Raw genomic sequence first — 23,959 nt, forward strand, 5'->3', positions numbered from 1 at the left:
AAAGGCAAGACTGTAGGGGACCAAGATGTGCCACCCTAAAATGTCTCTGGCATGCAGATTAGTTCAAGCTGCAAAATGATCAAGGCCCACAAGACCCAGGAAGAAATTCTGCCCTTCCCCACAACTGCTTAAAAATAATTTAGATAGAGGACTGTTCCTGGAACATCATCACATCATCACCATCACCAGAGATCCTGTAAAATACAGGCTGGGTGAGGGGGAGATTAGAGATTAGAGTCCACTTTCTGTTCCATTGTCTCCACCACCCCCAGCAAACATTTACTTTTCATTTTCATGTCAATTACCTTCCTCCCTTTGAAGTCCTAAACTTTTATACCAACATTCTCTTTTGTACCATCTTCAGGTATTACCATCAGATAAATACCATCTTCAGCTAAAGTGAGGGTTTTGGCCATTTGGGCATATACTCACTTTTTCTGGATTTCTTCTAAGTATACATGTTAGTAAACTTTTGTTTGATTTTTTTCTTTTTAATCTGTCTCATGTCAATTTGGGCTTCCCAAGTGACACTGGTGGTAAAGAACCCGCCTGCTAATGCAGGAGATGTAAGAGACATGGGTTTGGTCCCTGGCTCAGGAAGATCCCCTGGAGGAGGGCATGGCAATCCACTCCAGTATTCTTGCTTGGAGAATCCCATGGACAGAGGAGCCTAGAGGGCTACAGTCCTTGGAATCGCAAAGAGTCGGACAGGACTGAAGCGAATTAGCATGCAGCACGCATGTCAATTTAATTCTTAGACTAGCCCGAAGAACCTGGATCGGTAGAGGAAATTTTCTTCCTTTCCAACACTCCCAAGGCTGATGAGACACTCAAAAGCTTTGGGGACCAGAGAAGGGCAAGAAGGCAACCCTGTCCAGTTAACAGAGGTGATATGTATAGTGCATGGGGATAAGACGTTTAGGGCTGGAGAATATGAAACCTCAAAGGAAAACGAACTGAGAAAAAGGGATTTAGAAGTTAGGAAGGACCGCTGAATCTTCTCATGTCAAGGGAATAATTTGCAAGAGATTTTCAAAACAACACACGCAAGTATCTATCAAAGCATCTGGAAACTTTCTGAAGAGGAATCGCAAAGCAACTGAGGGTTAAAAGTAATACCAACAGTGAAAAGCCCTTAACCTTTCAAATCACTCAAGAAAGAAGGATGAGAAATCTGAAGCTCTGGAAAACTAGCTTCTCAGGAATCACAACAGACAGACAGAAAACAAGATAAGAAGTTTTTTTGTTTCTTTTGCTTGTGAAATGCATGCAAGTTACACTTTTCTCCTCAGGGGGAAAAAGGAGAAGGAGCTTCTTTTGTACAAGGCATTCAGGAAGAGGGGGACTTGAATGAGAAGAAAAGATTCCAATTCAGACGCGGCATGTAACCCCAGCCCCAAAAGAGAGGAAGGAGATCTGGAGCTGCCTGAGTAAAAGGTGGCCCAGTCCCCAAGAGAGAGGGGACAAACAAATCCTGAAGGAAAAACCACAGTTAGGGAGGAGGATGTACAAATGAGGTACCTTAGAACACATTCCTTCTGTGTCACTGGGACCACTTTGTTTATAACTAGGGACTCAGGTAGTAGCCACCGAATGTGGCTAAACAAAGAAAAACACAAGCTGCAGAAGTAACCTGTCAAAATGTATGTCTGTACACTCACATGTGAGCATTGAGAGATGCATTTTACTTAGAATTATAAGGATACCTGTCCACTGTTACCAGGGCTTTTGGGCAGAGGAGAGGGGTAATGACAAGAGGAGTCTTTCCTGGTCAACTCTCTTTATATACTGAGTCTTTTACTTTGAGAATATGGTCATTTACTTATAAAATAAGAAATGAAGAAAAGAGGGAAGGAAGGAAGGCAAGAGAGAAAAATAACCAAGGAAATCACAAAAGGAAGGTACCAAAACCAAGTTTTAATCCCTCCCATTCTCCTAACTCCCTCTTCCCACTGATATGCTTGCTCTGGAGAAGGGAGAAAGGCTTTTCATTTAATTAAAATATAAAAGATTTTCTTTTTTTACTGCCTGGTGGCTAGGGATATTCTGCTGACTTAGCAGTGAATAATCAGCTTTGACCTAAATAATAGAGTAACTCAAAGTGGCAGTTGCAGTTGCATAAGCTTGAGCCAAATCTGCAGTTTCTTCTCTCTCCCTCTCCTCCCCCCATCACTCCCTCCAGGCTCTGAGCAGGCAAGCCAGTTACAGCAAATTCTTTCCACCTTTCCAGCTCTGGTCATTCCTTCCATCATTTCTCAGCCGATCTTTTCCAAAACTCTAGAGTGTCTTTGTGCAAGGAGTCACCCACCTAGCCTTAGTGAGTTTGGGGAATGCAAAGAAAGCAGTGGGGTCTGGCTGCCTGAGGAACTCTGCTCTTTCTCTCCGAGGGAACAGGCTGAACAGTCTCAGGGTTCTTGACTTCTAGATGAAGGGTAAGGGTGGCCTTTAGTCTGAGACACTTAAGCAGTATCAGCAGAAAAAAGGAAGCCATGTCTGTGTGTACAGACGCTGATACAGCAGTGGCCAGCACTCTGTGGTCCCCCTTCCCACCCCCACTAACCTGTCTGATGGCAGAAACAGCCACTGTTCCCACATTCCCACACCCTCTTCCCCCTCCTCTTACCTCCCGCAGTTCCAGATCCAGCCAGCAAGCAAGGACCAAATGACTATGCTTGTGACTACCCTCAGTGACTAAATAGGACCACGAGTTGCCCCACACTGTGGTATGAACACTCTTGTCTCAGGCAGTCCTTGTCACAGCAACCTACAGCACATGTGCGCTTGCACCCCCATCTCACAGGAGGCAGCTGGTGACCTGGTCAAGCGCTGGCTGCAGTTAGAAAGTGGTGTGGAGATGCAGGCTCAGGCAGCATGGTTTTGGATCCCACATTCCTCTGCCTCCAAATTAACGAGCACAATGAATATGCTCCAAACAAGTACGCTGACCTCACAATAACACTCGCCTAGATGTGGAGTCTATTCCAGGGCTGAACACCACTGCCAAAGTGGGCACACCTGCCAAGAAGATCACCACTCAGGTCCCACCCCAGCCCCAGGGTGGGTGAGTGACCCCTCCTTCCCCTTCCCACCAGCAGGACAGAAGGAAGTGTCAAGACCTGGGAAAGAGTATGACCAGGATGGTCAATGCCCTGAGCTGAGTGATGTGTGTTGGAAGGTATGGGAAGGCAGGGACAAAGCGGACTCTGGAAGAGGAACCTCTGAAATAGTCCAAATATTTACTTTAGAAATTAGGTATTTTTGGTTAAAAGATATAACATATCCCAATCCATTGAGATCCCTGATGATCAGAGATTAAGTGTTGAGACTTCTAGAAATACAGATTGCCAAGCTTCTCTATAAAACCTCTCTAAGAAACTCCCCTGGTGGTCCAGTGGTTAAGACTCTGCACTTCCAATGGAGGGGTCGTGGGTTCAATCCCTGGTTGGGAAAGTTCTGCATACTGCGTAGCACAACCAGAAAAAAAAAGCCTCTCTAACCTACTGCAGCTCATAGCGACCTTTTCCCCTTCTCAGATTTTTTGCTGCAATTGAATTCCAATCATGGAATCTGCCTATGACGTTTCTACCTAGTTAGAAAATTCATGACAGGTGGAGAGCATGGATGTGGCATTTGTTTTCTCCCAACTCACACCTGTACACTCTCCTCACAGAGAGGTTTAAGATGTGAGCTGGCAGGTGGAGGCAGAGGTGGAGAGGCCAGAAAAGTCTTCCCAAGAGCGGCAGTGAGCCTCCAGCATGGTGCGTGTGCTGGAAAGAGAAGGAACAATCTTGGCTAATTCACTTGCCTGGCTCCACTTCCTTTTCTGCTCAAGGAAAATGTAACACTAGCCCAGCTTACCTTATGGATTTGTTGTGAGGCTTGGATCAGATAACACATATGAAAGTGCTTCATATATAAGTAAACCCTGCCAGTGAAAAGTATAGTTCTTCTGAACAGCTAATTTTCTTCTTTTTAAAAAAACAAATAATCATATGTGGAGGGCTTCCCAGGTGGTGCCAGTGGTAAAGAACCCGCCTGCCAATGCAGGAGACATAAGAAACACGGGTTTGACCCCTGGGTTGGGAAGATCCCCTGGAGGAGGGCATGGCCACTCACTCCAGTATTCTTGCCTGAGAAATGCCATGGACAGAGGAGCCTGGTGGGACTCGTAAAAAGTCAGACACGACTGAAGCAACTTAGCATAACACAATTATATGTGGAATCCATTTGTCCACAGCAGGCATATTGGAAATTGAAAAGTAACAAGGCATAAAAACAAAAGGAGCAGAGGAAAATAAAGAAATATATAAATAAAAGGAGAAGAGGAAAAAAATAACTAAAAGGAGAGGAAAGAAAGAGGGAGAGAATGGAGAACCAGATCATGAGGAAGACACTGTCCTCAGCGAGGCCCAGATGGTACTTACATAAGCAGAGGGCAGCGAGGAGGCGAAGGCCAGACTCTGGGGGGAAGCAGGTGGGGAAGAGCGGCTGCAGCACGTAGTTGGAAAAGGTGAGGGCGATGACAGCCTGGTTGGTGGGGTAGATTACCAGCACCGCGATCCACAGCCTCAGGAACCTGCAGGGGAACCAGATGGAACTTGAGCCAAGATAGGAATTAAGACCCCCGGCCCCACCGCCAGGCATGGCAGGGATTCAGAAGCCATCAGGGGAAGTCTGGGCAAGTCATCGAGCAGTGTTAAGAGAGGCAGGTGGGCTAAAGGGATGCTTTTCCTTGTTGTTTTCTGGGATGCTGAGGAGCCCTGCCCCTGTCTGAACGAGACACCCAGCTCTCTGTACTGACAGTAAATTGGTTTAACTAGTTCCAACCAGTGTCTTAGTGTTCCTTCTCTCCTCCTGCTCCTTTCATCGTTTCATCATCTCTTCTCTACCACTCTGGCCCCCAGAAGCCACTGGTGGAAAAGAAAATCTGCAACCCCAGAATCTTCACAGTCGGGGTGTGCTAAGGGTGTGGCCAGTTGAATGAGTATTAAGTGGGTGCACTGAGTGGAGTTTGAAGAAGTGTCCTCCATACCCTTGGGCTCCTTGGTTAGAATTGAGCTCTTCAGTATCTGGGCTGTGGGGGCTGAGAAAATCAGGGACACCACCTACTTATTTTTCAGGATAAAAGGGCTTTGTTTTTGTGATGTGCTTTCCCTGGGCATCTCTAATCACAGTTGTCATTCAGTTCTACTTGTTCTCACTCATACAATCTTGCTCTCTAAGGTCAACAGAGATTAAGGGAATTCCCTGGTGGTTCAGTGGTTAGGACTCCACACTTTCACTGCCAAGGGCCCAGGTTCGATCCCTGGTCTGGGAACTGAGATCCCACAAGCCACAAGGTGCAGTAAAACAGAACAAACAAAAACCCTAAACAGAGGTTAAAACTACAGCCTGGTTCCTCTGCCACTCTGAGGGGGATCAAGGGGACACAGGCTGAACTGGCAACCATGACGTGGAGGAACCCCAAGCTCGCACCCTCCTCAGCACACTGGACAGCCCTGGCCTTGGCTTCCTAGACCACTTAGTCCCCCCACTATTCTCTTACCCGGCCAGGCCTCCAAAGATGTCCTTGACATAGGAGTAGTCACCTCCAGATTTGGGGATGGTGACCCCGAGCTCAGCATAGCACAGGGCTCCCACAACTGTGATAAGGCCTGTCACGATCCAGATGATGAGAGCCAGGCCCACAGAGCCGGCATTCTCTAGCACACCTTTGGGCGAGACGAAGATTCCAGAGCCGATGATGTTCCCTGTGAAAGGCATCGAGAGTAGTGGGGAGACGAGGGAGTCAGTACAGTTGGCAGACCCCGGCACGGTGGAGGCGGTCTCACCTTTGATCTTAGGCAAATGCCTTTGGGATGCACAGATCCCCTCCGGGCAGGTATATCTAGCAATAATTCTCCTTAGCAGGGGAAAGACCAGCAGACAATGGACATGGAGGTCAGGAACTGGTCGGGTATTTTATATGCGTCACGTAAGCATCAGGACAAGCCGATGGAGTCAGACATCATTTCTCTCATTTTACAGAGGAAAGTGAATTGCCTAAGTCTACACAGTAGTAAATGGTAGTGCAAATTTAACTTCCAGGGCGCTCCGACTGGGCCAAATGTAGTCTAACCAGACTGGTGACAAATGCCTTACTTAAGGCTGGCTGGAAAAGGAAAAGCTGTAAAACGGGCAGTTAGAAAGCTTTAAAAATGAGCTGAAGGGTAATACCTTTGGACAGACTGTGGTCATACCCCGTGTCTGGGGGTTTCCAAGACCCACAAGTATGGACAGCACTCCTGGAGGCTGGCCTCTACCCCAGACACAATAGCCCCACCCTTGGTGAGGAGCATGAAATAACCCTAAAAAAAACAGCTCTTGTAGTTTAGGAGTTGTTTGTCGGGACGCAATATGTGCAAAGCTCTATATTCTTCCAAAGGTCATTCCCCTCCACTGTTTCATGTGCCTCTCACAACAACTTCACAGAATTCAGGAGGAGAAAGGGCAGGTGTTCCTATTTCACAAACCAAGAGACTAAGACACAGAGGGGTTAAGTGGCTTTCTCCAAATTCCACAGCTACTGATGGGTAAAATTGGATCTAGAAGTCAGTCTCCTGATGCTTAATCCAAGGGTTCTTTCCACTAATCCACATCGGTTCTGTGTATAAGGGGTTAGTCTGCTTGCGACAGGTGAGGCTGGCCCCAGGGACTGAATGTTGGCTGCTGGGATGTGTGTGTGCACAAGGGAGGAACAGGAGTGTGGGGGCAGCTCCTGGGACGTTTCTTCCCAAGCTCTCCATTGTCCATATCTTACGACTCCAGGGGTCAGGGAACAAGGGTCAGGTGCTTTGAAAGCTCCCTCTTCCTCTTCATGCCCCACCCCACTGTACCAATGACAGCCTGAGGGAAGAAGCAGACACTAAATGGATTCAAGTCAAAACGTAGAGCTGGAGTACTGGAGGCCAGTTGGATTTGACTGTTCTGAATTCCTACCATCTCTCTTTAGTGGTCTGGAACCAGTTCTGGACAGATCGAGATGCAGACTATGGGATTTTATGCTCAAATTAAAAAAACTGACTTTTAGATCTCAATCACAGCTCAGCCTCAATCCAGTCCTGAAAACTTTCACTTCTAAACCAAAATTCAATTTTTAATTCCAGACTGTGCATCCAGGTTATTTTAGTCAAAGGGGAAGAGAATATTCTCATCCTGAAAGCAGTAATATTTCATTCTTTTGGGATGTAGAATATGCTGCCCCTTTTCAGACTAAAGAACTGCTCCTTGAGATGAGTAACGAGACAGGGGAGGGGCCAGGAGGAGCCTAGGAGCAGCTACAAGCAGGGAGACTGAAATACCAAACTGGAGAGCCTAGGGACACAGCTAGATTGAAACGCAAAGATGGCACATTTATGACTCAAACAGGCCTTTTTTCTCCTAGTGTTAAGCCATTCCAACAGAACAGGGCTACACAGAGAAGTGAAGCTAAAAGAAGAAACAATCCCTCATGTTTAAATTTGTGATCTAAACATCAGGCAAAGAGATACAGAAAAATGAAATCCTGGGTGCCCCCAGTTCTTAAAGGCTTTTCCTTTTTTGGTATTTTTTTTTTTTAAGTTCGAGGCTTGGAATGAGAAGCTACCTCTCAACCCCCTTCTCAACTCATCTCCCATGTGTGCTGTGCATGAATGCTGGGTCAGCAGAGACTAAAGGGCCTCCTGGTAGCATCCTAGGACAGTCATCGTCAAACGACCCTTCACCTGCCACAGTGAACGTGAGATGGGGTTGCTGATAGTGCTAAAAGTAACACTAAACTCCTTGCCTGGCAGGAATTTATCAGAACAGTCATCTGTAGGGCGTTTTAAAGCCAGCCAAGAAGAGAGCAATAGAAGGTTATAAAACTAGCTCAAAGACTTGAAAAAGTAATCAGTATGGGACAAAAACAGGGTTTGACTCTGGTTTTTAAGATGCCGAAAGGGGTCGTGGGGCGATAGTCAGGAATTTCTCAGCACCAGGAAAAGGCTGTGGATGTTACTGAAAAGATCTCATTTTCTCAGTAATGAAGAATGTTCAAGTTCTACTTCAGGGGTGTTAGAAAACACCCCGGTGGAGATGAGTGAACATTTGGTTCTCCTGTTTTGCTCTGACATTTCCAGAGCACGTGCCCCACCCTGTCATCCCAGGTGGAGGGTGGGCGGGCCAAGACCAACAGCCCTTTCTGGGTGTCTGACCACTTCCTGTCTCCACTGATTCTTGGATAATGTGTCCTTCCATGGAGCTGTATAGCAGATGGTGAGGCTTGGCACTGGGACAAGAGTTCTCCCTGTCAACCATCTTGATTTTGACCAAATTAAAATGACAAAGATAAAAGTGGGAGAAAAAAAAAATAAAGACTTTCTTGGCTGTCCAGTGGTTAAGACTCCATGCTTCCACAGCAGGGGGTATGGGTTTGATCCCTGGTTGCTGCTGCTAAGTCGCGTCAGTTGTGTCCGACTCTGTGCGACCCCATAGACAGCAGCCCACCAGGCTCCCGTCCCTGGGATTCTCCAGGCAAGAATACCGGAGTAGGTTGCCATTTCCTTCTCCAGTGCGTGAAAGTGAATAGTGAAAGTGAAGCCGTTCAGTCGTATCTGACTCTTCGAGACCCCATGGACTGCAGCCTACCAGGCTCCTCCGTCCATCAGATTTCCCAGGCAAGAGTACTGGAGTGGGCCGCCAGTGCCTTCTCCGTGATCCCTGGTTGGGGAACTAAAATGCCAAATGTGTCACAGTATGGCCAAAAAATTTGGGGGGCTTCCCTAGTGGCCCAGTGGTAAAAGAATACACTTGCCAATGAAGGAGACACGGGTTCGATCTCTGATCCAGGAAGATCCCACATGCCTCTAAGCCCGTGCACCACAATTATCAAGCCTGTGCTCCAGAGCCCAGGAGCCACAACTACTGAGTCCACATGCTGAAACTATTGAAGCCCACGTGCCCTAGAGCCCATGCCTCACTAGAGAAGAGCCCATGCAGCAACGAAGACCCAGCACAGTGAAAAGTAAAATTTTTAAAAATAAATAATAAGTGGGGAAAAAAAATTGAATTATGTTAACCAAAACTGAGAACTGGGGGACGGGAAGGACAGGAACGTCTCGCTCTGATTCTAGGAAGCCACTACCTAGAAAATCAGAATCAGATGTCTCCTCTTCCTTAGCAGCCTCTGGAACGACTACAGGAAGAGGAATGTCACTTAGAGCACAGCTATGTACTGGAGCCGAAAGAATACCGACACTACATTTACTTAAAAGCCATGCCTTTTATATACAATCTTTAGTGTAATTATCTGATTAGTATATATCTCCCTCAATAGACTGTAAGCTCCACGAGAGCAGAAACTGTGTTGTTTACCTGTGAAATGTCACAAAGTATTAATAAACACTCTATAAGTATTTATCGAATAAATAATGTTTGATGTCAATCTACAACTTACCTCCACGGAGCAGTTTAATACACCTGTTTATCTGGAACCTCAAAAACCTGTGAAATATGTCAAGTGTGTATTGTAGGCAAATAAGTAAAGCAACCCACTTATTCCACTGCTGAGAGTAGACTGGCTAGTATTACCATCTCTACTTTATAGGGAAAGAAACTAGGGCAACCATTACTCTCATTTTTCCAAATGGAGAAAATGAAGGAGGTATTATTTTCCCCATTTTACAGATGAAGAACCTGAGATGCAGAGAGGTGGTTATTTGCCTAAATCACAGGGTAAATTAGCAGTCACCATCATAGCCTCAAGGTTTTCCCTGAAAATTGTCAGTTTTACATGCTCCACCCTATAGACAATGAGAAAGGTTCACAGAAGTTGTTTGTTAAAGAACTGGAACACAGATCTGATTCTTTCCTCCTATTGCAATACCACCTTCAGCGATGAGTTACAAAAGATTCATGCCCATTACCTTACTTGATTCTCACAACTACTTTCTTGGGTGCACAGGTCAGGCACTCTCATCCCTATTTACCTTTGTGAAGACTGAGGCTCAGAGAGGCGAAGAGCCGTGATCAAAGTCACATACTGCATTAGGTAGCAAGGCCTGGATGAGAGGCCATGTTCTTGGACTCCTGGCCCAGAGGTTCCTCCTACTCTGAGCTGCCTCTCCTCGAGAAATTACACAACACATACCTTAACTTTTACACTGTCCAAGAGCAGGGCTTTTACACTGTCCAAGAGAGGCTTTTCTGGAATGGCTTTGAAAAAGGAGAACTGGGGAAGGGCTTTTCTGCCTTTGACTATGAACATTTCTTGATGAGAAGTTGGAAGAAAGTTGATTACAGCAGGAATTTTTTTTCTCCATTGTTTTACTCTTAGACTCATCATCTACAAAACCACTCAAGAATAAGATGCCCAACCGTCTGGTAGAGCCAAGGTACTGGAGGTTGGTTGGGTTTTCAATCCTCTCCTTCATCGACCCCAATTAGGGAAATAACCATCTTATCACATAGATCTTCTCTAGTAAAAAATGGGCCCTAGGATGCCTGGACAATGAAGTCCAGCTTGGCTTATTCTGTCAAAGAAAAGCCAAGTGAACCACTCCATTAAGAAGGGGCCAAGTTGTATCAGTGGGCAAGTCATCACTAGAAAAGCTGCTGGAATTGAGAAAATCCACATTGGCCATGAACAACTGCTGACTTCCACCTGTGGGCCAATACCCATGTGATTCCTATTAAGGCCTTACTCACTTCCAGGCCTGTCCACGCTAGAATGCTGCAGCCATTACAGAATGTCCTAGGGCATGGAATTACAGATTTCTACTGCTCAACAGATCCTCAGATCTGAAAGGCTTTGGCCTTCCCTACTGACTCATGCTGGTCTTGGAATCTAGCCCGGGCTTCTCCTGGACCTTGGAGGTTCTGTCCATTTCCATGATGTCCAGATAAAGCCAGGGTGAACCTTCTTTGTACTTCTCACACAAAATGGTTGGAAGGGTCTCAGGATTTTCAGCACTGCGAGAACAGCATGGAAGTGGGGTCGGCACATTGAGGCCAGGCTTTGATCCTCACAGCAAGCCTGAAAGCTCACCATGCGTCTCGTCCTGTCTCCACTTTCCATCAGGACTATACAAATAGCCACCTCAGGGTGATGGCAGGTCAGGGCTCCAAAACACGCCCTGTGGGGTTGCCGTCTCTTGTGGAACAGAGATGTGGAAGGAGCTTTAAGGACTCTGCTGGTTTAGATTCCTTGCTGAAGAATGAAATGGGTGCTAGACTTAAGAGTCAAAGGAGCCACTGAGTCCTTGCTTTGCCACTCACAAGCTGAGTGGCCTGAATTTTTCTTAGCATCCCTACACCTGCTGAATACTTGCTTCTGCCTTGCCTACCTCACAAGGTTGTGGTGGGGATCAAAGGTAAACATACATGTGTGGAAGCACTTTATAATCTGCTTAATGATCACAAATATAAGGAGTTGCTAGGATTTGCAATAGTAGGGGTAGAGACAGTCTCTAGAAGACACCAATAATGGTCTCGTCTTGGAAGTTTAGCTCTGAAATAGCACTGCAGGGCCAGGCCCATGAAGAACATTCTCTGAGTATCTGTTTACTTGTCTAGGTATAATTTTTAGATGCTTCAGGTGGGCGGCCAACAGGTAATTGCATCTCAAAAAGTATTTATTGAGCACCCACTCTGTACATTCTTGCTCTAAAACGTAATTGGGAAGCACTAGTTCACACATGGATTTTTAATATAATAGATGGAGCCAACCACCACCCACCAGTCACTGAAAGACAGGCATCCTGGCCTGAGGGGCTAAGTCTGCTGAACCCTCAAAAGTGCCCATTAAGGATTCACAGCAGGTGTCCAGCGTCTCCCTGTCTGATTGGGAAACCAGGCACCAACAGTGAGAGGCTTTGTCTACCTCAGTGGTTCTCATCCAGGGACAATTTTGCACCATCTCCCCACCTTCAAGGGACAACTGACAGTGTCTGGAGACATTGTTGGTTGTCACAGCTGGTGAGGGGGTGCTACTGGAATCTACTGGATAGAGGCCAGTGATACTGCATGGGACAGCCCCCCAAAACAACAAAATATCTAGCCCAAAATGTAATAGTGCTGAGGCTGAGGTAAGCCTCAATGTTAATTTCTAAAGTCTTTTTCAAATTTGAACTTAGAGGAGATTTAGCATGTTTTGTGTTTTGCTTGTTTTTTGCTAAATGTAAAAATTTATTGTTTATGGGAATAACTCATTTTTAAGCTAAGGCTTCTTTTTCAAATGCAACACTAAATTTACCACCTTAACCATTTTTAAGTGTACAGTTCAGTAAGTTCAGTTTGTTAAGCATATTCAGGGTGGTCCAGTGGTTAAGACTCTGTGTTTCCACTGCAGAGGGCACAAGTTCAATCCCTAGCTGGAGAGCTAAGATCCCACAGGCGGCTAAGAGAAAGCAGATTCACATTGTTGGGAGACAGATCTCTAATGGACGGTTTGGCTTAGACTGGCTGCTATTATTCAAAAAATACTTTCTATGCACTTACCCAGGCCAGGCTGAATACATGAGGATATGAAAATGAGAAAGACTCAGTGCCTGTCGTCAGCAAATTGTGGGGAGAAGTGATGACATGATGCATGTGGACTCAGAACTGACACCACCAGAGAGAGAAGTTGCATGAAAGCAATCGCAATACATGACAAGATATTAGGGATGGACAACATCACTTGTGGGGCTGCTCAGTAAAAGCTTCCTAGAAGAGGGAAGCACAAGAAGCTGATGAGTAAGCAGACTCGAGTCAACAGAGAAAAGGAAAAACACTGTCTACTTGATAAACAGGTCAGACTTGGGCTGAATTGGCCAGTTCTTCCCATCACCCGATCAATCTAATCTGTTTTTGAACCAAAATGAATGAGTGTGGGGGTGGGGGTGGGGGGATAAAGGAAGTGGGGGTGGTAGAGGATGAGCTTAGGAGAGAAAGAAACTAATATTTATTGAATATAAACTGCTGGATACCGGCCAGTTTAATATTTCACAAGAAATTTCTATTTTATTGCCAATGAACTTGTTCTAGGTTACAAAGCTTGTAAATAGGAAAGCAGTTTACAAACCCAAGACTATCTCCAAAGCCCTTCCTTTTCTGATATCAACAATGGTTCCTCCCTGTCCACAACATGATACAAATCATGGGAAAATTCATCATATGCTTTCTACTCCCAGCATCAGGACCCACTTGCAAATGTCTCCTTATCCCTAGACAACCTGACCTGCCTGTTATCAGCTGCTGATTAAACACGCTATGCAGAATTGTACTCTAAAGAGGCTGCTAAAGCATTTATGAATCTCACAGACGTACAGGCACCTTGAAAGTCTATACATAGTGAGAAAAGTACACTAACAATTCTGCAGCACCCCCTGGGTAATCGGCCTTCACAATATGCTGCTCAGTGTGAGGTTGCCCAGAACATCTCAAGGCGCATTATGAAACCCTCTCCCCAGGAGTGACGTCACTGGTAATGCTGAAGATATAACCGCAGGGAGGAAACCAATGTGAAGAGTTGAGACCGTGACAATGGATGAGGGATGAGATGTGACTGATTAAGTTTTTCAGCTCAGACTTCATTCATTCTATAAATATAACAACTTAAAATAGACTTGAGGCACAATTTGGCTTCTTAGAAATAAAATTCACCAGTGCTTAGCACAAAGCCTAGCATATAATGCTGAATGAGTATTTGTTAAATGTTCAAATATAGGATGATCAGAATCCTGTGACCAGTAGCCTCCACACCTGTGCCAGGGAGCAGCCTGCACTTTGTCATTTACAGATTTCCAGGGAGAAGAGCCCAGGGGGCCTCCTTTGCAGACATGTTCTGGGAGGGGAACAAGGCATGGTCTTTCTTGCTCTGCACTCTCTCAGCTGGGAGTTAAAAATTAGAAGGGATGAACTCCTTTTGGTTGTTTTGGATAGTTCAGGATATATTCTTGGGGTTATTTGCTCATTCCTGTTTTTTTGATACCCTCTCACCTGGAGGGGTGATACCTCCCAGGGACAGGGGAGCCTGGTGGGCTGTTGTCTATGGGGTCGCACAGAGTCGGACACGACTGAAGCGACTTAGCAGCAGCAGCATCTCCAAACAATAATAACCAAACAAAGACTTCCCTGGTGGCCCAGCGTTTAAGAATCCGCCTGCTAAAGCAGGAGACACAGGTTCAATCCCTGGCCTGGGAAGATTCCACATGCAACTAAGTGCATACACCACAGCTACTGAAACCCTCATGTTCTAGAGCCCATGTTCTGCAACCAGAGAAACCACTGCAATGGGAAGCTCTCACTCACTGCAACTGGAGAAAGTCAGCAGGCAGCAATGAAGACCTAGTGCAGCCAAAAATAAACAAATAAACAAAGAAAAAATAACAAACAACAAGAGCAACAACAGACATTCCTAAGGCCTTCTCGGTAGGCAGCTCTGCTGCTGGATTAACCAGCAGAGGAGAGCAGAAAACCCTGGTATCTGGGCAACTTGAAAGTCTCACCCAGGATGCCCATACCGCCATGCCACTTCAATAAGCCAATTTAATTCAGAAAAAGTGGTGTGTATATGTGGTGCTGGCCTCTCTGAGAAGGTCATCTGATCTGGATACAGGGTGTTTTTGTTGTTGTTGCTTTTCTAAATAGAATGGGTTGTTTGATTCTGTTTCTTTGGACATCTTTTTTACCTGCTGGGTTTCTATTTTCTTTCCCGTACCCTAAGTGTCTCCTGCTAGTCATTTATTCTGCATAACTCTGCTCTTTGAGAGAGCATATTGTAGCCCTGCCAGCAGCCCTGCCTCAACTAGATTATTCCTTGAGCTCCCTGGTTCCTGGAGGTAGGAAGCAACAGGATCCCTGGTTCCAGCCACCCTGTGGGACATTTTGATTAAGCCCAGCGGCTTCAGAGTTCAATGACTTGAGTGAGAATCCCGGCTCTGCCACTGCCAGTTATTCATTCATTCAATTCTACCCTTTCCTTAACAGTACTTATTTCATGGACTTAGATGAGAATATTCATAAAGCACTGATCTGGTATGTGGTCGTGCTCAGTAAATGGTAGCTACTTATTATTATTACACCACTAAGTATAACCTCTCTCTGTTTACCAAGATGTGTTTGTTTTGAAAAGTATCCTACTTGGCTTCTGTCTCAAAGTTTTCTTTGAGAACAATGAGAGTTTCAAACATGTTTTCCTCCTGAATGAACCGAATCCTAATCCCTCTCATGTTGAAAAAAAAAACCTGAAGTACAAATTTGAGAAGAATTTTCACACTCCAGCCCTCTGGTTAATATCCAATAGACATCTGGGGGATTAGAAAGCTAATACATTAAATCAGAGACTAAAATGTAACATCTTCTAAAATGGTGTAAAAATACATGGGTCTGAAAATCTTTTGGACCTGAAATATTTCCAAATCAGCCCAGTGCCATTTCAGCATGGTTATACCTATAGTATGCTTCTTTGTTGATAAACAGCCTTTAAAAAAAGCTTTCCCCCAACTTTTCCAGTATCAGATACCCATGTCCTTTCCCAACTGCAGTGTCAGGACTATGGTCCTGCATGGCCCACTCCCCCACCACACAAGACACACCAGCCTTCCTCCCTCCTCCCTTGGTTACCGACTGGAAACAGGGAATGGCTGAGCTTTGACTCTGGAGTCAGAAGATCTCAGCAGTCAGTCCTCCAGGATCTGTGACTCCATTTCCCCATGTTTAAAACAGAGTTATAATATCTATTTCCACAGAATTGTGGTCAGGATTAAATAAGGGAATATATATAAAGAGTTTATGTAAAGCTCTGGTTTTTCCAGTAGAGAATGCCGGTCCAGAGAGGAAGAGTGAGCTTGTGGGAGAGTTGATGGAAGCGCGGTCTGTGCTGACCACATCCTGCAGTAATGGAGCCAGCACACCTCAGGCTCCAACCCCCCCACCAAGTCTTCCTGCAGCTGTACTGGTACTTCTTCTACTCTCAACTGATTGCTCAGATCTTGTTTACATTGGGACACTTCCTTGCAGGGAACACAACACTGAGTGCTTCGTCTATAAAAACAAATAAGGACCTCTGCACAGGATCTGAAGGCAAACACCTCTTTTAGGACATGACAATTGAGAGTAGAGAATAATGCTTGTGAGTTTGATTTAGGATTTAGACAAGCTGTAGGTCTGAATCTTTAATACTTTTCAGCTGTGTGACCCTCACCAAGTTTCTTGTCTCTCTGAGTCTCTATTTCCTTATGTGGAGGAAGGGCTAAGAAGTGCCTACCATATGGGATTATTGTGAAGGATAAATAAGACAATGTGGGACTTCCCTGGTGGTCCAGTGGCTAAAACTTCATGCTCCCAATGCAGGGGTGCAGGTTCGATTCCTGTCCAGGGAACCAGATTCCACATGCTGCAACTAAGACCTGGTGCATCCAGATAAATACATACTCAAAAAAAAAAAAAAAAAAAAAAGAATATATGTTTGACAATTGGACAAGTGTCTGGCATATAATAAATTTTTAATAATAACAGTAGCTTTGATAGCATTAATTAATGAATTTTGTGGCTCCTTCATACTTTCTTTAGATTTTGAGGGGGGGTCCACATTCAAGGAGAAATCTAAGTTCACCTATTACCAACAGGTTTCTTTGGCCAAATATGTGGCGAGCAATAGCCTGGTTAAATTAGGGCAAAGGTGAAGTTTAAAAATTAAAACTGGACAACCTCATTTCCAAGTTGATGAAACTATTCCTAGCTTAAAAGATTTTCAAGTTAGGTTCCCAACAGCCATTCAAAAAAACACTTTATTACTATTGTCTTCACATTTTTGTCAAAGGGTCAATTAAATTCAACAATCATTTGAGTAACTATTTCAAGTCAGGGACTCTGCTAAGCACTAAAGATTCAGAGATATATACGACACATTTTTTTGCTCAAGGAAATAACAGTTTAGTTGTTGTCCTTCTACCTACCAAATCTCCCAGAATTATCTTCTCTATTCCATCTTTCTCCATGTCCTTCAAGAGGCTTCTTAATCTAGTTCTCAGCAAGAACTTCTCTTTCTTTGTGCTTCTCACCATTCACCTAACTTTTTCCTCCTTAAGTAACTCAACTGTATCATAAATTTCCAACGTTCTTTGTCTAATGCATATAAAACTTATCTCTCCGATCAGATTATAAATAATTCTAGAGCAAGCATCTTCTATTGGTTCATTTTATATTTCTGTAACACCGACCATCTTGTTATTCCTATTTTAAAACTGTTATTTATTTCTTTATGGCTGGACTGGGTCTTTGTTGCTATGAATGGGCATGCTCTAGCTGTGGTGAGTGGAAGCCACTCTTCCACGTGATGCGCGGGCTTCTCATTCCTGTGGTCTCTCTTGTTGCAGTGCTCAGGCTTCAGTAGTTGTGGCTCACGGGCTTAGCTGCCCTGAGGTATATGGAATCTTCTCAGACCAGGGATCGAACCCGTAACCCCCACATTGGCAGCCGGATTCTTAACCGCTGGACCACCAGGGAAGTCCTTATGATATTCCTATTTTAAATCATCGATGCTGATTGTGAATGAAACTTTTACAACCTTTTATGAAACATAGTTTAACTTATCCCTAAGTTAACTAGATATGAGATCAATTTGGGGCAGTTGCTATTTTTCCATACCTCGTGATCTAATTCACTTAGGAAATTTCCTTTCTCTCTATACCTTCGAATTCTTTCTTCCACAGTGTTGATACTGAACACTAGATCACTGAATTTCATGTGCAGAATGCCGTTTCTATTTTTGCATTTGGTCTTGAAAAAACCTGAATCACTGTCATCTACTCGGAAACCCCTCTAGAGGACAGGGCAGCTACTCAGCACATTTGTAAATCAACAGCCACACAGCAGGGGAAGTGGAAAGGATTTTGCCCCCACAACACCCTAAAGGGGAAATGTGTGTCTCAGCTTAATTGGAGATACAATCATGACTATTAACTCTACAAGGATTCTTGCACTTTGGAATAATATCCTGATTTCTCTGAAATCACATATTTGGGGCCTCTTTTCACCATAGAATACCAGAGTTATTACTCTTCTTGCTACAATACCAATAGGAGCACTGGGACTACTCTTACACTGAAGTGCTATCCATGAGGTTGTGGACAAATCATTAGTAGCATTTACCCAACTAAAAGCCATAGCTCTTACACCTGGACACTCCCATTTCTTCACAGTCTTAGAAAAATGCTAAAGAAAGAAACAAAAAAAAGCTCATTATATAGGAAAATATCCTGAACCTTTGAAGGAGGTTGGTTTTGAAGGCAGGAAGGAGGTCTGATTGTGCTCGAGTGTGTGTCGGTGTAAACATCTGTGTATGAATCAGAATCTTCCCAAAGGAAGGAAAATACTTAATCCTCTCAGTCAAACTGTGAAAGAGGTAATAGCTCTGGGCTATTTATAGACCTTAAATTGGCATGTGCTGTACATATTGAGTACTTTGCTGATCTCATTTTTTAGAGCAGTTGCAATAAAGGTGAGATAGAGAAAAGGTAATGAGAGATTAAAATCCTGACTATAATATTTTAAAATAACATTACCTTACTTGTAACTGTAGATGCCTGGAAACCTACCAGAGTCAATTAGATACAGCAGCATTCCACTTTGAAAGCTGAGTGGAGATAACACTGAAGCCTGGGTGCAGAGGTGAAGAGGATTATCTGAATACTGTACTGATATTATTTGATTTCAAGGGTGTTCTCCAATGTCAGCATTGCTTAGTTGCCAAAATGCTTCTGTGCTACCATGAGGACCATGGGGTTATCCAGAGAAACTGGTCTGTGGGCATCAGGACACTGCTGCTGCTAAGTCACTTCAGTTGTGTCCGACTCTGTGCGACCCCCACAGACGGCAGCCCAGCAGGCTCCCCCATCCCTGGGATTCTCCAGGCATTAACACTGGGAGTGGGTTGCCATTTCTACAAGCCTTCAATAGGAAGTCTGCACAGAAACCGATCTGGCCTAACTGTCCGGTACCCCTTTCTCTGGGGAAAAGGTAAGGCCCTCTCCCAAAGACAGCAGAAGAAACTCTCACCTTCTGGAGTAAAGGCAGTAATGAAGCATTGCACATCCATCTACAGTGGCTGTCTGGAAAGAGGACTGTGTTGTCTAGAGACAGGGCCATATTTAGGACCCCTGCCTGGTAGAGTGCAGTTACAGGGTTGGAGTGGCCTGCATTGGCTCTCTCGGGGACACTGATGCTCCCCAGTTTCAAAGCCTTCAGCCGGACTCCCCATTCTAATTACTCCCGTTTCCCTTCAGAACCTCATAGGGTCTTCCATGAGGTAAGAGACATGGATATTACACAACTCCACTAAGCAATGAGAGAAGCTGCCAACTACACAATTACAGAAAGGTACAATCTGTCACTTCTTTTCTTCCATAATTTATTTCCTCACCATGAAATGGGAATAACAGCCCTGTCACATCTACTTCACAAGAGAAAGTGCTGGATAAGATGGGAAAGCTAGAGAAAGGCAAGGCATCCTTATACTGCTGTTGTGGCTATTTTTATTACACACCCCCTAAACCCACAGTCTCATATAAAGTAAAACCAAATAGCTCCTAAATATGTCTCAAAAGCCAATCCACAGCCTGTTAAGGAGATGGCTGCAGAAAAGCCTGTTAAAAATCTAGGTTCCCCAGTCCTACCTTAAATCACTGGAATCAACCTTCCAGTGTAGAGTCCAGAGACCTATATTTTCAACAAGCTTGCAGGCAACACTGACCATCAGCCAGGAGTGTGTCCCTTAAGTGCTCCATTCCCCAAACACTGGACAGAACTGACTGGTTTGGGGGAAGAGATGTATGATATACAACTCTTCCTATACGTCTCAAACTTAATCCGTTTGTGCAGGCGAAAGCACAGGTCAAAGACAACCCTTTTCTAAGGGAGCAGGACACAGAAACAGTGCTTTGCGGGGCTGGGGGACTGAGGGATTAAGGTTCTACAAAAGGACCACCAGACAGGGAGGAATGGTCGGTGGGAAAAGGAATTGGACTCACCTACGATGATAGCACAACCACTGACCAATCCAATCTCTTTCTTCAGGGCCACTCCGCCCCCTCCAGAATCAGCCTCCTGCGACTCGCTCCCACCTGGGTGGTTCTTTTCAGTGTTGTTCCGGTGCCTGGTTCCTTTTTCCATGTTTCTCAACAGGATTTCAACCTCCGAAAGGGATCTCTCTTTCTAAATGCATATGGGTGTAAATATATTTAGAGAGAGAGCCTTTCAATTGGAAACGTCCTTTTCCGTGATAAGGACCACTCCTACCCTCTTTAAAAAAAATAAAAGACCCAGGCAGATAAAAGCGAACGATCCAAATATACCTATTCCGTCTTGACACTTTCTTGTCACTCGTGCTTACAAACAAGGAAAGTGTTGTTAAAATGGGGGCGGGGGAGGGGGGAGACACAGACATTTAAATGTAAAAATAGAACTGCACCAGCTACTCTGGCTGGAATTCTCCTGAAAGGGATGTAGCCTTCAGAAAGCAGGACCGTTTTGCACTGTGTACCAGGCAGTGGCTTATTTCAGACCTTCAAAGAGGTAGTCTGGATTTCCCTCAGCTATACCCCTAAGAAAACAGAGATTGTCTTTACCTCCCCTTAGCCTTTTATGAGGATAAAAGTCGTTTTCATTAACTGAAAGGAAAAAAGGCGATCCTCCGCTACTTTCTTCTCTTTCAGTGGACCCGACCGGTTTGCTCCGGGTCCTGTTTCCACCTGGCGTGGGTTCCTTCCCCCTCCCGTCTCCTGCCTTCCGCTTTCTCCAGAGGTCCTCTTCTGTCTCGCTTGTTTTCTTGTCCTTGTTTTCCTTCTTCGGATCTCCGTCAATCCTCAGGACACAGACCGCACTACCCCTCGTGGTTCCAGAAGAGTGCCTCTAGCACAAACGAACGTGCTTCCCTTTTAGCGAGGGGTTTTAAGTGCTGGGATAGCTCCGCCTCCCACCTCCAGCGTTGCTCTCCATCCTCCGTCTCCTCCCTCCTGTTCAATGTAAATAGCAGCACACAGTCCCCAAAGAACACCGACAAGATGGATGAAAAGATTTCGCTTTAGTCGATCTTCTCCCTTGTCTCCATCTTTCTCTTTGTAAGTAGTGGAAGTAAAATCCTCCCAGGTCGACTGTTCGGGAGAGTCCAGGAGCTGGTATAGCATTACAGGTCATTCAGCAGACGTGGGCTTTATAAATAAGGGACCGGTTGTGCACACACTTCAATGCTATCAGAAATACACTGGCGAATGTATTAAAATATTTATGTCTGGAAGGTTTGAAGGAGAGAAGGCAGTAGGGACGTTATCTTCAAGTATCTGAAAATAGGAGGAAATCGGGGGTGGGAAAGGGGAGTGGAAAGAATTAAGACTAATGGAAAAGAAGTTCATTTAGTATAATTGTGAGCAGCCTTGAAGAGTACAGTGGAAACAGAAGTATCTCTTACTAATATTTAGTGTTAGATGAAACAGAAAAAAAAAAAACAAACCCTCAACCCTGGTCCCAGGAAAAAAATGACACAAAATCCGGTGGAATGAGGCCTTTTATAGCTTCTAATATTATATTTTTGCATAATGAAATTATTAGAAAGGCAGACCAGAGAGGAGGTGGGGAGTTATCAGCACCTCTCTGATCATGAAGCAGATTGTTGATGTTAAGCGATGACTTACTTCCATATTGATATTGTATCTAGTCTTCTGTGAAGAATTCTACCCAGAAACTCCTGCCTGAGGTGAGAGCAATGATGTCTATTTATAATTGCAAAGTACTCTGAAAAAACAGCAGAAAGCAATATAGCAGACAAAAGTATAAATCTAAAATGAAATTATTTTGAATATGTGTTACACACATTATGCAAAAGCACTTGAGTTTAAAGTGGGTCTAAAAAAGAAAGTTCCCAAGTTGTCACTAAGTGTGGAAATTTGGCCTTACTTTCTGCAGAATGTTCCAAAAGATTTTGGATTTTAAGAAAAGTAAATACTTAATTCCTTAAAGTGGGGATGGTTGAGCTGTTGTAGGAAGGTCTTTTCCAAATGGGGTAAAGTCCAATCAACAATCTTTTCTACTCCCCTTGACCACTCAGCAAGTATTAAGAGGTTTCAAAGGTTGAGAGTTCAACTGCTTCTCCTTCTGCAGTTCATGATACAATAAATTGAAAGCCTCAGCAAAAAAAAAAAAAAAAAAGGTGGGGGGGTGGTGATGCAAAAAGGATTTTTTTCTTAACAAAAGGAGCAGATGAACAGACAAGGCAGGGAATATATAGCCCAAAACTCCACAGGAGGGGATGAGTCATGAGAAATAAAAAAAATTTGAATTGCTTTTGGCCTTTCCTCATGACATCAGAGAGCATCAGTAATTTCATTTGGAAACTTCTGCTCAAATTTCAACATCAAGGTATAAAACAGTCTTTCTGCTCTCAAATATGAATTCTTTCAGTAATGTTTCCATTCAAAATGTGTAGATTTAGTATGAGATAAAATAAGAATGTGATTAATTCAAGGTCTCTTGCCTAAACTGGTGCTAACTGACCACAATATGGTAAGCTTTAGCCATCTCAATTTATGAACTAAGAAGCTAAGAGAGGAATGGGATCAAATACAAGCGTGGAATGCAGTTAAGCACACCCAATTGGAAAGAAAGCGTTGTTGAAGATTAATATTTCTATTTCTTTTGCACTTGAAGTTTATAAGTGGCTTATGATTGTCTACTAATGGTATAATGTAAAAGCTAGAAAAGGAATCTCTACCCCTTCTCCCTCCACAAGACCATTCATGCATATTATATGGCTCCCTCCAGGTTGGGATCTTTTTGTGAAATAAATTCTAAGTGTGTCAAAATTCCACATGGCTAACGTGGAAGTCAGGCAAGAAAGATTCTTCCTGTGATATGTTGAGAAAAATCTGTAAGAATAATTAACTGAAGGTTCAATTTTGAGCACTGAATTCTTCTTTATTAATAACTAATGTACATTTGCCTTTATAACTTTAAATCTACTATCCATATTTAAATAATATATTATCTACAAACTGTTTTCTGCACAATATCTTGATTTTTTTCTCATTAAATACTATGGGTAGACAAGACTATTATTTTTTCCTCTTTTAAAGGTTAGGAAGCTGAGGCTCGGAGAAATGTCTTATCTGAGGACAAAGATAGGGCACCTTTGGACAGACAGGATATCAATGGTTTACACAGAGATCTTTTCCCAGGACACTGCAGCTACTTGCTGATTCCTCAGCTTCTTTCACCTGAGGGAGACGAAGACCTTTGATCAGGGCCATGTCCAAATCTTCTTGAGTTGATATCATAAATGTGCTAGAGCCCCACCTTGATATCACACCTGATATTTGTTCAGTGAGACCCACAGGTTTTAACCTGTCCCCTACCCCTCTACTGGAGAAGGCAATGGCACCCGACTCCAGTACTCTTGCCTGGAGAATCCCATGGATGGAGGAGCCTGGTGGGCTGCAGTCCATGGGGTCGCTAAGAGTTGGACATGACTGAGTGACTTCCCTTTCACTTTTCACTTTCATGCATTGGAGAAGGAAATGGCAACCCACTCCAGTGTTCTTGCCTGGAGAGCCCAGGGACAGGGGGAGCCTGGTGGGCTGCCATGTCTGGGGTCGCACAGAGTTGGACACGACTGAAGCGACTTAGCAGCAGCAGCAGCTACCCCTCTACTTGTACGCTTTTCCCATAGTCCCACAGTCCTTTCCAGGTACTTTAATACAACTCTGTTTCCAGAATCACTGTTTACTGGGTCACTGTTTACTATTGTATTTCATGCTTGAGATGAGAAGAAATTAATCTTTTTACCCAGGGAAAGGGTGGGTAAAAGGGTAGTTTTCTTAGGAATCTGGAGTCAGAAAGAGAAAGGCTGTGTGAGGCTGCCATCTACTGTACAAAGAGGGGTATAGCATGGGGCCACGCTACTTGTGGAATAGTGGAACAAAAACACTGT

The 23,959-nt window shown here is 44.3% G+C and overlaps 1 protein-coding gene across 5 annotated transcripts in view; it reads right to left on the reverse strand.

Annotated features, from left to right (window-relative positions):
• SLC7A8 (solute carrier family 7 member 8) overlaps window positions 1-21,188 on the reverse strand; it is a 53,250-nt gene extending 32,062 nt beyond the window's left edge. For 2 of the 5 annotated variants that reach the window (XR_015135174.1, XM_086322413.1), the window contains exons 1-4: window positions 20,607-21,133; window positions 20,010-20,193; window positions 5,546-5,750; window positions 4,425-4,576 (exon numbers count right to left, since the gene is read on the reverse strand). Coding sequence is in view for 2 of the 5 variants with exons in the window: in XM_086322413.1 (XP_086178539.1) it covers window positions 4,425-4,576; window positions 5,546-5,750; window positions 20,010-20,151 (499 nt within the window). In the remaining 3 variants the exon portion in view is untranslated. Of the gene's footprint in view, window positions 1-4,424; window positions 4,577-5,545; window positions 5,751-20,009; window positions 20,194-20,606 lie in introns of all 5 variants that reach the window. The other 3 variants (XM_086322416.1, XM_086322415.1, XM_086322414.1) reach the window with 2 other exon arrangements.
• Window positions 21,189-23,959: the final 2,771 nt, after the last annotated feature.

The sequence above is a fragment of the Bos grunniens genome, chromosome 10 (assembly GCF_055505025.1).
Source record: "Bos grunniens cultivar Pamir isolate PY7600 chromosome 10, Bosgru_T2T1.0, whole genome shotgun sequence".
Classification (NCBI taxonomy): Eukaryota; Metazoa; Chordata; class Mammalia; order Artiodactyla; family Bovidae; genus Bos; species Bos grunniens.